Raw genomic sequence first — 16,903 nt, 5'->3', positions numbered from 1 at the left:
GGAGAGGGAGAGGGAGAGGGAGAGGGAGAGGGAGAGGGAGAGAGAAACTGACTATGTAGCCTTGGCTAGGGCTAGCCTGAAGCTCCCTATGTAGACCAGGTGGACCTAAAATGCACAGGTATAAAAGCATATATATGAGCGACCACATCTGGCGACTTCATATTTTTTTTTTAGCATTCAACTGTTAGCTGACCTTTGAAGCTCCTCTTCTTCAGTTTTCAGCTGTTCCAGTTCTATGAAAACAAAAACAAAACAAGCATAAAAAAGGACACCAGGCTGGGCAGTGGTGGTGCACGCCTTTAATCCCAGAACTTGAGAGGCGAGGCAGGTGGATTTCTGAGTTCGAGGCCAGCCTGATCTACAGAGTGAGTTCCAGGACAGCCAGGGCTACACAGAGAAACCCTGTCTAGAAAAACAACAACAACAAAAAAAGGACACCAGGAGAAACTTGAAACATAATCACTTAGTTTACTGAAAATTCTGACCTAACCTAATCTCATCTAACATCCAAATGAACTCAACAGTGCTTTTCTCTCTGGCCATATCACTTTAACTAAGTTAGTTACCTTTCTCTGCATCTCTTATTTCAGAATCCCATTCTTCCATGGCATCATTTTTCTCTTCATTCTCCAAATTCTTAGTTTCTAAGGTAAACATCAAACATTAGAGATATTAAATATCAGAGAAACAGATGGTCAAGTGAAATATCGAGAATACTTCACAAATACTCATCCTCTGCCAATAAAGTCCTGAACTATAATTTCAAAGACTTTTGGTATCAGATAAGAGGACTTGGAGCTAATGACAGTGATCTCATCTTGTACTTAAAACATCATTATTTATATGTATGTATGTATGTATGTATGTATGTATGTATGTGTGTGAGCACTATTACTATTTGTGTGTATGCATGTATATGTATGTATGTGGGTGAGCACTATTAATATTTATGTGTGTGTATGAATGTAGGTGAGCACTATTATTAATATTTGTGTGTGTGTATGTATGTGTTTGAGTGTGGGTGAGCACTAGAAGTTAGCAGACAACTTCTGGGAGTCAGTTCTTTCTTCCTATTTGGGTTCGTCAGCAAGCTGATGCAGCAAATACTGCTGATGCTTCTCTACTACCTTTGAGACAGTCCTGTTCAGGCCAGCCATAAACAGGTGTGTCCCATGCCCTGTTTGTCTCAAATTAGCATCGAAAAAATTTTCCTTTTTGAAACAGGATCTCATATAGCCTAAGCTGGCCTCACTGAGTAAGCTGATGATAACTCTTGATCCTCCTGTCCTTACCTTCTAAGGGCTGGGATTAAAGTGCCTACTCCAAGCTTGAATTTTACCTCAAAAATACTTCCCACCTTTTTTTGAGATAAAGGTTCACTATGTAGCTCAAGCTGGTTTGGAATTCATTATAGAGACTCTAATTCAACCTTTATAGTGCTTGAGATTACAGATGTGCACCATGACAACCAGCGTGCATTTATTTAGCTATTCAAACCCAAGCTCTATACGACCCTTAGTGTTTAATAAACACATGGTTAGTTCACTTCTTATAAACATATTTAGAACTCCTTAGGAGGCTGTCCTATGCCTCACCCCAATAGCAAATCTAGCTTTCAGAAGACATTTCCGTTTGTTCTCTATTTTACTTTATCTTCAAACCCATGTAGTTGGTGTGTGTTTTCTACATATATTAATTTTGAACAGTCTGTTGTTCGTTGTATCTGTATGCATAAACACACATTTATCTGCATATGTGTTTTAAAGAAACTGATTCATTCAATAGTTCAGGCTGGCCTTGTATTCACAGCAATTCTCCTGCCTCAGCTTTTCAAGTGATGGAATTAGTGATGTGAACCATGCCTGGCTTCTTCTTTTTTTTTTTTTTTTCCTTTTTACTCCTATTCATTAGCTGTAAAGTCTCTTCTGTATAGGTAAGGCTGCTTAACTAGATCACATTTCTATGGAAGTATCTCAGCACCTTATAACATCGTCTGCAGAATTTACCATAAAATTACTTTTAAGGAAAGGATGATTTGGTGTTTTTGTTTTTTTTGAACAAAGGTCTTATGCAACATAGGCTAGCCTCAGACTCCTGATCCTCCTGACTCCGTGTCCTATAGGCTGAGATGCCAAGTGTGTAATAGCATACCCAGCTTATTTGTTTAGTGTCTATAGTTGCTTCTAGATTAAAAGTTCCATAAAGAGCTGGGCATGGTAGTATATGTATGCAATCTCAGAACTGAGGAGGTAGAGGAAGAAGCATCAGGTGTTTAAGGACACTCTCGACCACTTTAGAGGTCAGTACATTCATGATATCCTGTCTGAGGGAAAAAAGTTCCACAAGGGCACAAATCATGTTTAGTTTTGGTTACTAGTGTATTCTTATTTCTGAGTACCATCATATAAAAGGTACAAACTAAGCACATTTGAAAAATGAGTAATGAAAGAAGGGTAGCCAATTAGTGCTACCTAAAGAGGGAAAGGAAGCACAGCTGTTTTTCCTCTGGTTCTTTTTTTTCAGTCCTAAGAAGATCAAATCCAAGGACCTGAAAACACTCTGTCACTGAACTCCGTCTCCAGCCTTGTTATTTATATTTGCTTTTTATTTAGGGTGTAGAGAGGCTTCTAAACAAACTTATTATTATTTGTAAATGGGTGTTTTGTCTGTGTACCACATGCATGCCTGGTGTCCTCTGAGGTCAGAAGAGGGCATTAGGTCCCCTGGGAATGCAGTTATAGCCATGGTGTGGGTGCTGAAAATAGAACTTGAGGTCCTCTGGAAGAGGAGACAGTGCTTACAAACTGTTGAGTCACCTCTCTCGTCCTTCTCTCCCCCTTTCTGAAGGATCTCATACTATTCAAGTTAGCCAAGAACTTAGCAATGTGACCCATGCTAGTCTTGGGATCAAGGCAGTTTTCTTGCTTTGGCCTCCCAAATGCTGGGACTGCAAGTGTTGAGCCACCTAAATCCAATGATTTTTTTTGTCTCTCTCTCTCTTCTCTCTTCTCTCTCTTCTCTCTCTCTCTCTGTCTCTCTCTCTCAGAGCCTTAAGTACCTCAGGATGACCTTGAACTTGAGGCAGGATATTCATCCTGCCTCAGCCTTCAGAGTGCTGGGATCGTAGGCATGTACATTCATTCTTGACTTCATGAGCTGCTGTTGGGGAGGAAACCCAGGGTTCTGTGCATTCTAAGAAAACACTTAAGAAACTAAACCGTACCCTGTGCATGCTTTAAAGATGACAGCGAGGTGAGTAAATTAAATGGAAATGGATATGGTAAAGGGAGGAGTCAGTAATACAAGATTACTGAGAAGACATCATAGAATCATTTATTTATTTGTTTTTGTTTTTGTTTTTGTTTTTTTTTTAAAAGAGATAGTATCTTGCTATATTAGGCTGGCTAACCTGGTACTCACTATGTAGTTCAGGCTGGCCTCATTAGCAAATCTTCTGCCTCAGCCTTCTGAGTGCTGGTATTACAGGGTATGCATTACCACACCTGGCAAAATCAGTTTAGATGGGAAGATTGATGTTAGAGAAAAGAAAAGAAGGAAGAAAAAATGAATTAACAGATTAAAGGTCTGGTTTCTTTGTTATTAGGAAGTTTGGAAGGTCTAGTCTAATGGCTCCTATTTCTTTTATTATGAAGTAGAAAGTAAAGTAATAAAGAGGTAAGTTATTTTAAAACTATGATATTCATATATTCATTTTCAATTAAATGCAGAATGCATGTATTAGACACTTTTTCTATGCAATTTGCAATGCTAGGGATGTTAAAAAATAGCAGAAAACATGCTATTTTTACCTCCATGGAGCTTACAATTTTTTAAAGTGTGTGTGTATGTGTGTGTGTGTGTGTGTGTGTGTGCAGTAACAGGTCTGCACAAGTGTGCATGTACCAGTGTGTATAATATGTGTGTGCCTGAGGATGCCAGAAAAAGGTGTTAGATCTCCTGGAACTAGAGTTATAGGCAGTCATGAACCACCTGGCTTAGGGTTAGTTTGAGCAAGAGAGGCCCACACAGGAGCTAAAAGAAAAGCCCAGAAATAAAGAACAGAATTCGAGTCGGGTGTTGTAATGCCTCAGAGGGTAAGAAAAATAAATGGTTTAGAAAGAAAAGAACAATCAGCAGTGTCAAAAAGGGAAACAGACTAAGGACCAGGGAACATGAAATCTGATAAGTACATGAAATTTTCTGATCTTTGGGAAGATAAAGGAAAGCAAAACTAAAAGCTGGGATTTGAAGAGGCCAAAGAAGATGGTTAAGTAGTTTCCAGACAGAAATAATTTATCTATTAAAAATATGGGTCAATGAGACAGTTCAGCAGATAGCACAAGCCCAAGTTAGATCTCAAAAACCCAGAACAGAGATAGAAGAGAACTGACACCCAAAAGCTGTCATCTGACCTCTATTCGTTTCCCCATGGCACATGCACCACGAGAACACACAAAATAAAAGTATGGGGAGGGGCTGGAGAAGTGGCACAGCAGTTAAGAGCACTGACTGCTTTTCTAGAGGACTAGGTTTGATTCTTAGCACCCACACTACAGCTCACAATCATCTGTCACTCCAGTTCCAGGGGATCTGACATCCTCTTCTGGCCTCCATGGTGCTCATGTAAGCAAAACACCCATACACTTAAAGTAAAAAAAAAAAAAAAAAAAAAAAAAAATCTCATAAATAAATATATAACCTTAAACTTACACACACTAAGAAACAAACAAGTGTGATGAAAAAACAAAAACCAAAACCCAGAATACTGGGCATGGAGGCACACTTGTTAACACCAGCACTTGGGAGGCAAGGCAGGAGGATCACAAGTTCAAGAGTAGCTCAGGCAAATTCCAGGCCACCCTAGGCTATACAGACTCTGTTCCCCAAATAAGCAAAACTATACAAGATTATGGTATAGGTTATGAAGAGCTTTGCAAAAGAATTTAATTTTTTGTACATCTCTTCTTCACTGCTATGGATGATTATAGCGAACCAGGTTTTATTATCATTTTTTATTACATTTATTTATTCTGGAGGGTGGGGTATTCACCACAACATGCTTATGGAGAGCAGAGGAAAACACGTGGGAATCAGTTCTCTTCTTCCACCATGTGGGTCCCAGGAATCAAACTCAGGTCACCTGAGCAAGCACCTTTATGCACTGAACCAACTCAGTAGCCCAAAAAAGAGTTTTACTTTGCTGCAATTTAAGAACTCAAGCTGCACTTCTTCCGCCCCTCACTTGGTCCTTTTGGCTGGAGCAGACACCTAGCTGGTCTGCTCCCGTGAAGACACCATATCCTGAGATATGCTAGAGGAGCCACTGCACTCAGAGTCCTCTCCCACTACCCTATGCCCCAGAGCTACAACTGGGAGCCTGGAGCGCTCAGGACCCATCAGCCACCCAAACCCCGACCCTCCAGAATACCACTCCCCTTCTACCCCTTGCTTGGTCCTTTTGGGTGGGCAGACACCTAGCTGGTCTGCTCCTGTGAAGACACCATATCCTGAGCCATCCTAGAGGAGCCACTGCATGCAGAGCAGCAAGATTTCAGGATCCCAGAGGTGGCCTGAGTCCCAGGAGTTCTTCCACCCAGGAGCTCAGGATCACAGGATCACAGAGACATCTGGACTCTGAGGAGTTCTGACACAAGCAAGATAACTAGAAAGACAACTCCAGTCAGAGACAGTGAGTGCAGGTAGCACTAGAGTTAACCAGATAGTGAAAGGCAAGCGCAAGAACATAAGCAACAGAAACCAGAATTACTTGGCATCATCAGAACCCAGTTCTCCCACTACAACAAGCGCTGGACACCCCATCACACCAGAAAAGCAAAATTCAGAATTAAAATCACTTCTCATGATGATGATAGAGGACTTTAAGAAGGACATAAATAACTCTCTTAAAGAAGTACAGGTAAGTAAACAGGTTGAAGCCCTTAAAGAGGAAACACAAAAATCCCTTAAAGAATTATAAGAAAACACAACAAAACAGGTGAAGGAATTAAACAAAACCACCGAGGAGCTAAAAATGGAAGTAGAAACAATAAAGAAGTCTTAAAGGGAGACTACCCTGGAGATAGACAACCTAGGAAAAAGATCAGGAGTCGAGAGTTCGAGGCTAGCCTGGTCTACAGAGTGAGTTCCAGGACAGCCAGGGCTACACAGAGAACAGAGAAACCATCTCGAAAAACAAAAACAAAAACAAACAAACAAAAAAAACCACTACATTTTGCCGGGTGGTGGTGGCACACGCCTTTAATCCCAGCACTTGGGAGGCAGAGGCAGGCGGATTTCTGAGTTCGAGGCCAGCCTGGACTACAGAGTGAGTCAGAGTGAGTTCCAGGAGAGCCAAGGCTACACAGAGAAACCCTGTCTTGAAAAACCAAAAAAAAAAAAAAGTCATAGACACAAGCATCACAAACCCAACAGAATACAAGAGATAGAAGAGAGAATCTCATGTGCAGAAGATAACATGGAAAACATTGACACACCTGTCAAAGAAAATGCAAAAAGCTTCTAACCCAAAACATTCAGGAAATCCAGGACACAATGAGAAGACCAAACCTAAGGATAATAGGTATAGATGAGAGTGAAGATTCCCAACTTAAAGGGCCAGTAAATATCTTCAGCAAAATTATAGAGGAAAACTTCCTTAACCTAAAGAAAGAGATGTCTATGAACATACAAGAAGCCTACAGAACTCCAAATAGACCAACCAGAAAAGAAATTCCTCCCGTCACATAATAATCAAAACATCAAATGCACAAAACAAAGAAAAAAATATTAAAAGCAGTAAGGGAAAAAGGTAAAGTAACATATAAAGGCAGACCTATAAGAATTACACCAGACTTCTCACCAGAGACTATAAAACCCAGAAGATCCTGGACTGATATCATACAGATCATACAAATGCCAGCCCAGACTACTATACTCAGCAAAATTCTCAATCACTATAGATGGAGAAACCAAGATATTCATGACAAAACAAAATTTACACAATATCTTCCCACAAATACAGCACTTCAAAGGATAATTGATGGAAAACTCCAACACAAGGAGGGAAATTACAACCTAGAAAAAGAAAGTAATCTTCCAACAACCCCAAAAGAAGATAGCTGCACAAACGTAATTCTACCTCTAATAACAAAAATAACAGGAAGCAACAATCATTTTTCCTTAATATCTCTTAACATCAATGGACTCAATTCTCTAATAAAAAGATGTAGACTATCAGACTGGATACACAAACAGGACCCAGAATTTTGCTGCTTACAGGAAACAAATGCACCTCAGTGACAAAGACAGACACTACCTCAGAGTAAAAGGATGGAAAACAATTTTCCAAGCAAATGGTCCCAAGAAACAACCTAGAGTAGCCATTCTAATATCAAATAAAATCGACTTTCAACCAAAAGTAATAAAAAAAAGATAAGGAAGGACACTTAACTTATCAAAGGAAAAATCTACCAAGATGAACTCTCAATCCTGAACATCTATGCTCTAAATGCAAGGGCATGCAAATACATAAAAGAAACTTTACTGACCCCCAAGCCGGCTATCTTGTGAGACTTCGTGAGCTCCTCCCTCTTTCCTTTCTGCCACGGCCATGCCATCCAGGCTAAGGAAGACCCAGAAACTCCGGGGCCACGTGAGCCATGGCCATGGCCGCATCGGTAAGCACCGCAAGCACCCAGGAGGCTGCGGAAATGCTGGAGGCATGCACCACCACAGGATCAACTTTGACAAATATCATCCAGGTTACTTCGGGAAAGTTGGTATGAGGCATTACCACTTGAAGAGGAACCAGAGCATCTGCCCAACTGTCAGCCTGGATAAATTACGGACGTTGGTCAGCGAGCAGACGCAGGTCAATGCAGCCAAAACCAAGACTGGAGCTGCTCCCGTCATTGATGTTGTGCGATCTGGCTACTACAAAGTTCTGGGCAAGGGAAAGCTCCCTAAGCAACCTGTCATCGTGAAGGCCAAATTCTTCAGCAGAAGAGCTGAAGAGAAGATTAAGGGTGTTGGAGGTGCCTGTGTTCTGGTGGCTTAAAAGTCACTCCAGGGGTTAATTAATGCAAACATTTTCCATGTGGTCTGAGTAGGTCCTTTGCATCCTTCCTTGTCTGCATGTTGGGAATCTGCCTAACATTCTAGGAAGATGTGAGGCAATAAATGTAGCCCACATTTTAAATTCCTACATCCCTGTGTGTGCTCTATGTATGGTTCTTGATATTCAAAGAATTGATGAGTGGCATTACTTTAAGCCCAAAGCGAAGAAACCTGGTCTCAAAAAATCCTGAGGACCAGAAGTGAGATGGGTTTTCCTGAAAATCTAAAGTTCTGAGAAAATCCTTGCCATTCAGATTGCTAACAGTTGCCTGGCTTTGTAAGCTCACCATATACTGAACAGATAGCTCAGGACTGGGCTACTGATTACAGGACAGATTAGCAGGAAAAGCTTAGGGGGAAGAGGTGCTCCATCCGTTCTTGACATTGAGGTGCTGTTCCTAGGGAGCATGCCTACCTATTAAATTGTTAGAGGGCTAGAGCAATGGCATTAGGACATCAGCACAACTGGGAATACTTCAGAACCAGAGCTGTGGTCTTGAACTACTGGAAAAGTGAAACTTTATGTTAAGAGTATCTTGGAGTAAATAAAACCAAGAACCTGACTGCCTACATCTTTAAATCTGGAACATTAAACCAACAAAATTAACTCTTGAGTTTTTAGGGAGATTTTGCATATATACTTAGTACTGAAGCTGCTGCTTTAGTAGCCAAATGCATATTGAGGCAATATAAGTTGGGAGGGGTCACTTAACAGAGAAAAGGCTGTCAGAAGCCTTATCAATGATGAACATTGGTTTGTGGAAAAACATTTTAAGATGTTTTGGAAGATAAGACTTTTGACTCTAGAGATACTGATCTGTATAATCACCCCTAGTACAGTGGGGTTCAGATGTATATGTTATGAGGTAGAGGGTAATGGATATGTATGTGGCAGTCAGGACTAGGATTTGTAACATTTGTGTATGTAACCATATTCATAATATATATAAAGGTTCCTAAAGTACATGTTTTTATAACAAAAAAAAAAAGAAACTTTACTAAAGCTCAAAGCACACATTGCACCTCACAAAATAATAGTGGGGGATTTCAACACCCCACTCTCAGCAATGGACAGATCATGGAAACAGAAACTAAACAGAGACACAGTGAAACTAACAGAAATTATAAACTAAATGGATTTAACAGATATCTACAGAACATTTCATCCTAAAACAAAAGAATATACCTTTTTCTCAGCACCTCATGGTACCTTCTCCAAAATAGACCATATAATTGGTCACAAAGCAGGCCCCAACAAATATAAAAAGACTGAAATAATCCCTTGCATCCTATCAGGTCACCACAGACTAAAGCTGGTCTTTAATAATGACAAAAACAATGGAAAGCCCACATACACGTGGAAACTGAACAACACTCTACTCAATGATGACTTGATCAAGGAAGAAATAAAGAAACTAAAGACTTTTTAGAATTCAATGAAAATGAGGACGCATCATACCAAAACTTGAGGGACTCCATGAAAGTAGTGCTAAGAGGAAAACTCATAGCTCTAAGAGCCTACAAAAAGAAACTGGAGAGAGCACACACTAACAACTTGACAGCACACCTAAAAGCTCTAGAACAAAAAGAAGTAAACACATCAAAGAGGAGTCGATGGCAGGAAATAACCAAACTCAGGGCTGAAATCAGCCAAGTAGAAACAAAAAGAACTATACAAAATATCAATAAAACCAGGAGCTGGTTCTTTGAGAAAATCAATAAGATAGATAAACCCTTAGCCAGACTAACCAGAGGGCCCAGAGACAGTATCCAAATTAATAAAATCAGAACTGAAAAGGGAGACATAACAACAGAAACTAAGGAAATTAAAAAAATCATCAGATCCTACTACAAAAGCCTAAACTCAACAAAATTTGAAGATCTGGATAAAATGGACAATTTTCTAGACGGATACCAGGTACCAAAGTTGGGCATAGGTGGGAGAGAAGTCATTGGTCCAGTGAAGGCTGGATGCCCCGGTGTGGGGAAATTCATGGGTGGGGAGGTAGGAGTGGGAGGGTGGGTGGGGGCACATCCTCATAGAAGCAGGAGGAGGGGGGGATGGGATAGGGGGTTCCTGGGTGGTGGTGGGGAAATGAGGAAAGGGGATCACATCTGGAATGTAAATATAATATCCAATAAAAAAAAAAAAGAACTCAAGCTGCTAACAAAGCACAGTAAGACCAAATTTTCTAACTTATAAAAAAGTGCTAGGCAAGTATTCTATCACTGAGCTCTATCCTCACCCCTAGAGAAAAGCATTCATTACTTTACCTATTTCCACTTCAGTGAGACATTTATTGATCTTCTTAAGTATGGTGTCCATCTCATTTAATTTTATCTGAAGTTTCTTCTTTTCATTCTAAACACAAAATATTATAGATTGTAAAGCTTAAACTCCAAACAATCCTTTACTATTTCAATTACTGTCATGATGCGTAGATCTTGATTCTCTTTACTTGAGAACATGCTGGTCACATGATCTACTGCTACCCTTTATTCCTATCCATTTTTTTTTTCACTTTTTATTTAAACTCAGGGTCTTACAATTAAATTGGCTGATGCTGAACTTGTGATATCCCTGCCTTGGACTTTCAAGTAGCTAGGATTACAGGCCTGTGCCATCACACAGGCATCAAAAGACAAATCTTGAGGTCAAGACTTTTAGTCTGGATTTAAAGTTTTTTTAAATTTAAAAAGACAAATGAAGTTATTTTGTATTTCTCTTTATTATAGCATTTCTTTTCTATACATGTTTCATAAACTGTATGGATATTGGTATTTATTGCTTTAAAAAGGGTTAATTTTTTTTTTCTGTGAATAGATGGACACTGGCCATACAGAACTACAGCCTTTAAGTGTATGATCCAGAACTTATGGCAATATTCCTGCCTCAACTTCCTGTAGGTGTGTACAGCAGGAACAACAATTTTTGAATGTTTATTTCTATAAAAGTATAAAATACTTCCTGTACTTATTTGCCGGTACTTACTAAGCAGAGCTAGGCTACTGTGCTTGTTCGTGTGCACATGTGTGGCTGCTCATGCTCACTGGCATGGGCACCCCACTTCTGTCTCTCAAATGGGAGAGTGAAGAAATGCTAAGCAAATGTTCTACCACTGAGCTACAATCTCAGCCTTATGTGTAAAGCCTTTTTAAAGGAAAAAAGATAAACACATGCATATATATATATATACATATGTATATATACATATACATATATATATATGCAACTGAATGTAGACATAAAGAAGATAATACTGCCTTCTGTATGAATACAGACACAGAATCACAAGTATTTTATTTCAATATGTAAAATGGATAACAATATATGAGACATAGCCCATATTAGTAACTATATTTCATTTTACTCCTAATGCCAAAAATTGAAATTTTTGGTTATTAGGACCTCACTTTTTATAAACAAACATCTATCCAAGCCTCACTTACATATCTCCTAAGAAACAGTCCATAGTTTATATCACCTATACATTACTATACATCAACCATCTCAAATTACCTCAGCCGAATGCACCAATTTACTATACAGAGCCACTTTTCCTTGGTGAGTGAAGACTTTTGTCATCTTGGTATAACGTGATTTTATTTTGTTAAGGTAAATTCCATAGGTCTTCAGCTGTATGAGAAAGTTAAAGAATACATTTTACTAAAAAAACAAGTCAGATAAGATAAGTAAGGTCTGGAAAGACAGGTTCAATTGCCTGGGCTGGGCTTTGGCTTAATCTAGATTCTGATTCCTAATGTAAGAACTTTTCATTGCCTGATCTGGAAGTCATAAATGTGTGCTTGTCCAGCCTCTGCCTCTAAAGTGCTGCGATCACAGGTATATGCCACCACACTTAGGCTCTGCATACCTATTTAAGAAGATAATCAAAGACTTCAGTTTTGATTCTTTCACTTACTTTATAAACTAGAAAATTTATGGCTCTTAATTAACAAAATATGATTATATATTAGGGTACATGTAAAATGAACTAATAAATAGCTAGTCAATTAAAGAAAATCTTCATTTAAATCTAAAGAAAATACAAATAGAAAGCTGGGAACAGGCCGGGGGGTGGTGGTGGCGCAGGCCTTTAATCCCAGCACTTGGGAGGCAGAGGCAGGCAGATTTCTGAGTTTGAGGCTAGCCTGGTCTACAGAGTGAGTTCCAGGACAGCCCGGGCTATACAGAGAAACCCTGTCTCAAAAAACCAAAAAGAAAAACCAAAAAAAAAAAAAAAGAAAAGAAAGCTGGGAACATCAGATATATTTTTTACATGTTAAATTAGATATCACACATTAGAAAGGCTATATTTAACAAGTACTTGGTAATGCTTAGATAACACCACAGCAACACACTAGATCTAAGACTAAATTAAAGAACTCCATACTATCAAGTAACAGTTCTTTTTTGTTTGTTTTTTGACACAGGGTTTCCTTGTGTAGTCCTGGCTGTACTGGAACTAGCTCTGTAGTTCAGGCTAGCCTTGAACTCAGAGATCCACTTGCCTCTGCCTTGCAAGTGCTAGAATTAAATGTTGGGTATACCACCACAGCAGGCTAAGCAACAGTTCCAAATATATCAAAATGTGTCAATTCTTATTCAGAAAATGGCATAAAAGTACCTCTTCATCAGAGTAGTCTTTCACTTTTTCCCACAAGTTCCTATTTACATCCGCCAATAGTTTATCTTGGTTCAATGTAGATACCTTTAATCTAAAATAAACAATGTTTATACAGGATTTAAAATTGTGCTTGAATAAACCAGCTTAAACATACAGCCAATTATTTCTAGTTTTTTTTTTTTCTACACAGGAGGAGTAATTCACTCAGGAAACACAGCTAGCATGATTATTCAACATTTAAAGAACAAAAGTTAAGAATGTAACAATGAGCCAAATGTGGTTGGGCACACCTTTAATCACAGCACTCAAAAGGCAGAGGCAGTCTGATCTCTGTAAATTCAAGGACAACCTTGCCTATAGAGTGAGTTCCAGAACAGCCAGGGCTACAAAGACAAATCCTATCTTGAAACACGCACACACAAAATCAAACAAACAGAATGTCACAATGATGCTGGGAAGTGGGATAGATCCCAGGGTCAGAGAGGCCAGAGTCCATTGGAGAATCCAGAAGGCCCTGGTACGTTTAAGGGATGGCAGGACTTGGATGGGGTGGAGATGGTAGTAGGGGAGGGTAGCAACTGAATTTCTTTTTCTATTTTTCTTTTTCTTTTTTAAAGATTTATTTATTTTATTTATGAGTACACTGTAGCTGCCTTCAGATATACCAGAAGAGGGCATCGAATCTCATTATGGATGGTTGTGGGCCACCATGTGGTTGCTGGGATTTGAACTCAGGACCATCTGGAAGAGCAGTCAGTGCTCTTAACCGCTGAGCCATCTCTCCAGCCCCGCAACTGAATTTCTGAATTACTAAGGTTCCAGCTCCCAGGATATTTAGCCAAAAAAAAAAAAAAAAAAAAAGAGCAAAGACTTGATTTTGAGTGTTAGGACAAATCTAGACTGAGTATCTGAGACTCTTAGCCTCTGTGAGCTTGGCAGATCAGGTCCCAAACTCTAGTCCTTCCATCCTGGGATTTCCCAAACATCCCTCAGTGACTTTCTCCCATAGCCCATCATGGTTTCCCTCTGCTTGCTCCATCACCCAATACGTTTTGGGATTCACCATTTCCTAGCATGACTAGGCTCTAAACTCAGCTTAGGCACTAAACTCAGGAGGTCAGCATCCCAGCCAGTGCAGCAGCCTCTGGAGGCTGTTCAGGCTCACTGCACCCCACCACCAATCTTCATTCAGGCAGCAGTTAACCAAGATCCTCTAGAAACCTTACCAGCTAACATCACCCCTCACTCCCTAGGTTCTCCTCTCCATGACTCTGGCCAATCAGTCTGAAAATTCAAGCTTTCTACCCTTGCAGGCGCCCACACCTGGGCGACTACTGTATTACTCTGTACATCTGCTCCTTGGAGTTTTTTGGGTTTTTTATTTTGTTTTTCCTTCCTCCTCAGTTCAGACATTTGGTTTCTCCAGAAATGACTGCCCATGGTTCTCCATAACCTACACTACATACATCAAGGCTAATGTACCTTCTTTACAAAAACCTGATGATCTCCAGGATGGCACCTTCCTACCTGTACACTGCCTGTACTGGTTATTTATTGTTTTATGCAAAGCAGATACTGTATATATTGAACTATTTAAGACAGCTGCATTTGCAATCAAGGGATGGTGCACACCTGTATTCCTAACACTTTGGCGACTGGGGCAGGATTGCCTGAAATAGCCAGCCTAGACTTCAGTCTCTTTTGAGGCACTGTCTCAAAAAAGCAAAATAAGAAAGTACTTATACATAAGTACTAATTTTAGTGGTTAAGAGCTTGCTATTCAGAGGACCTGAGCTCAGTTCCCAGAACTCACACTGTGTGGCTCACAAGTTGCTCAAGTGCTGTTAACTCCAGCCCTAGAGACCTGGCTTCTTTGGGCATCTGCTCTCTGTCTCTCTGTCTGTCTCTGTGTCTCTGTCTCTGTCTCTCTGTCTCTCTCTCTCTCTCTCTCTCTCCCTCCCTCCCTCCCTCCCTCCCTCCCTCTCTCACACACACATACATACAATTTAAAATAATAAAAATAAAATTTTAAAGTAAAAAAAATTTTAAAAGAAGTGGTACAAATCAAAAACTTTCTAACAAAGATTCCTACATCACTCTATTTGCTTACTGTAAGTGAAAACACATTGCTTTCTTTCTTTTCTTTTCTTTTTTTTTTTTTTTTTTTTTTTGGTTTTTCGAGACAGGGTTTCTCTGTGTAGTCCTGGCTGTCCTGGAACTCACTCTGTATACCAGGCTGGCCTCGAACTCAGAAATACGCCTGTCTCTGCCTCCCAAGTGCTGGGATTAAAGGCGTGCGCCGCCACCACTGCCCGGCAACACATTGCTTTCAAGTTTAAGATGTCATTGTATAATTGCTGTGAAGTTGTAGTTAGTTTTTAAAGTAAAAGTTCTCAAAGTTTATCTAACTTTTACAAAGTAGCATTTAGAAAACACAACAAAGTTAAGCTAGCGCCGGGCGGTGGTGGCGCACGCCTTTAATCCCAGCACTCGGGAGGCAGAGGCAGGCGGATTTCTGAGTTCGAGGCCAGCCTGGTCTACAGAGTGAGTTCCAGGACAGCCCGGGCTATACAGAGAAACCCTGTCTCGAAAAACCAAAAAAAAAAAAAAAGTTAAGCTAGCATGGCACACACCATGCATGTTAAGGCTGTTGTGAATTCTTAGACAGTAAGAGCTATAAAACATGAGTTCTTGACTAGCCTGGCAATGAGACATTGTTCAAAAAAGAAAACAATAAGAAAGCTATCATATTCCAGGACAGCCAGGACTACACAGAGAAACCCTGTCTCGAAAAACCAAACCGAAAAAAAAAAAAAGAAAGCTATCATAACTTCAATATTTACTAATAAACAGAGGAAGTAAATCTCTAACAAAGAAGACACTTGTGATACCGAGAATTAGGCTAGACCCTTATGTATATTGATGCAAGTGTGCTACTGAACTATATCCTCAACACAAAATTAGAAAACAGACCAAACAACAGAACAAATCTAAACAAGCTGCTACTTTCTAAGGCTAGATTCCATTTTTTGAAAAGATTTCTATATTTATATTTGTATGTACTTGAATTAGTTTATGTACATTATGTATATAAAAGAACCCAAAGAGTTAAGAGGAGGGCATCAGTCCCCTGACCTGGAGTTCCAGGCAGTGATGGGCTGCTTATGCTCTTACTCCCTGAGCTACCTTCAACAGTCTGCATTTCACTTTTAAAAACAATATTAAGAATCCTATCTGTCTTATTCAGTGATGATCCCTAGTAGTTAATATAGACTGTGGTAAACAGCAGGTGCTGAATAAATGTTGAATGAACAGAGTAGAATCAGACAATTGGTGAACCATAATTTTTTGTTTGTTTCTTCTTTTCCCCTTGTTTGTGTGAGATTATAGGTGTATGTCCCGTATCCAGATGAAATACTGACTTAATTATTTTATTTTACATTTTAAAATTAAAACTACATAAGTAAGACTGGAGAGATGGTCCAGTGGTTAAGAGCACTGACTGTTCCTCCAGAGAACCAGTTCAAAATCCATAGCTCCATCCACATCAGCTCACCATGTAATTTCACTTTCAGGTGATTTGAAGCCCTATCTGGCCTCCATTGGCACTAGGCACACATGCATACATACAGAGAAAACACAGACACACACAAAATAAATAACTTCAAAACTGCATGATTTTACAGCTAAGCATGTAGCTCAGTGGTAATTAAATGCCTAGCACTCTCAAAGCCCTTAAGTCAATCCCTGGTATGACAAACATACAAAGAAAAAACAAAAAACCATAACATTTAAAAATTATTTATTTTTGTTAGATTGGGTCAAAAGTAACTGGAAAGTACTAAAATAACATGAAATAAACATTATTTTGAATTCTAGTTTATCTTAGGAAAAATAGATTTATAAATAAATTGTAAATCTGAGTGTAATACTTACAAAGGTCTAAGCATTGAGCTATCTTCTAAGTAAAACTATATTCTTTTATATATGTAAATTAAGGGAAAATGAAGCAAAAATTAGAAACACCAAAATAGCTTTGATTTTGAATGCTATACAATTGTTATTGTTATTATATTTTGAGACAAGATCTTACTTTGCAACCTGGGTGGCCTTGAATTCACAGACCTGCCTGCCTTTGCTTCCTAAATACTAGGATGAAA

General features: G+C 39.3%; 1 protein-coding gene and 1 pseudogene across 1 annotated transcript in view; one reads left to right on the top strand and one right to left on the bottom strand.

Annotated features, from left to right (window-relative positions):
- Positions 1 to 16,903, bottom strand: part of Knl1 (kinetochore scaffold 1) — a 67,207-nt gene that overhangs the window by 9,186 nt on the left and 41,118 nt on the right. Inside the window, exons 13-17 of the mRNA XM_028767002.1 lie at positions 12,744 to 12,834; positions 11,636 to 11,752; positions 10,390 to 10,477; positions 567 to 644; positions 194 to 233 (exon numbers count right to left, since the gene is read on the bottom strand). Coding sequence (XP_028622835.1) covers positions 194 to 233; positions 567 to 644; positions 10,390 to 10,477; positions 11,636 to 11,752; positions 12,744 to 12,834 — 414 coding nt within the window. The remainder of the gene's footprint in view (positions 1 to 193; positions 234 to 566; positions 645 to 10,389; positions 10,478 to 11,635; positions 11,753 to 12,743; positions 12,835 to 16,903) is intronic.
- On the top strand, positions 7,610 to 8,097 carry LOC114620840 (annotated as a pseudogene).

This window comes from Grammomys surdaster, unplaced genomic scaffold, assembly GCF_004785775.1.
Source record: "Grammomys surdaster isolate TR1022 unplaced genomic scaffold, NIH_TR_1.0 170, whole genome shotgun sequence".
NCBI classification, from domain to species: domain Eukaryota; kingdom Metazoa; phylum Chordata; class Mammalia; order Rodentia; family Muridae; genus Grammomys; species Grammomys surdaster.
This window is presented reverse-complemented; position numbering and strand designations above follow the sequence as displayed.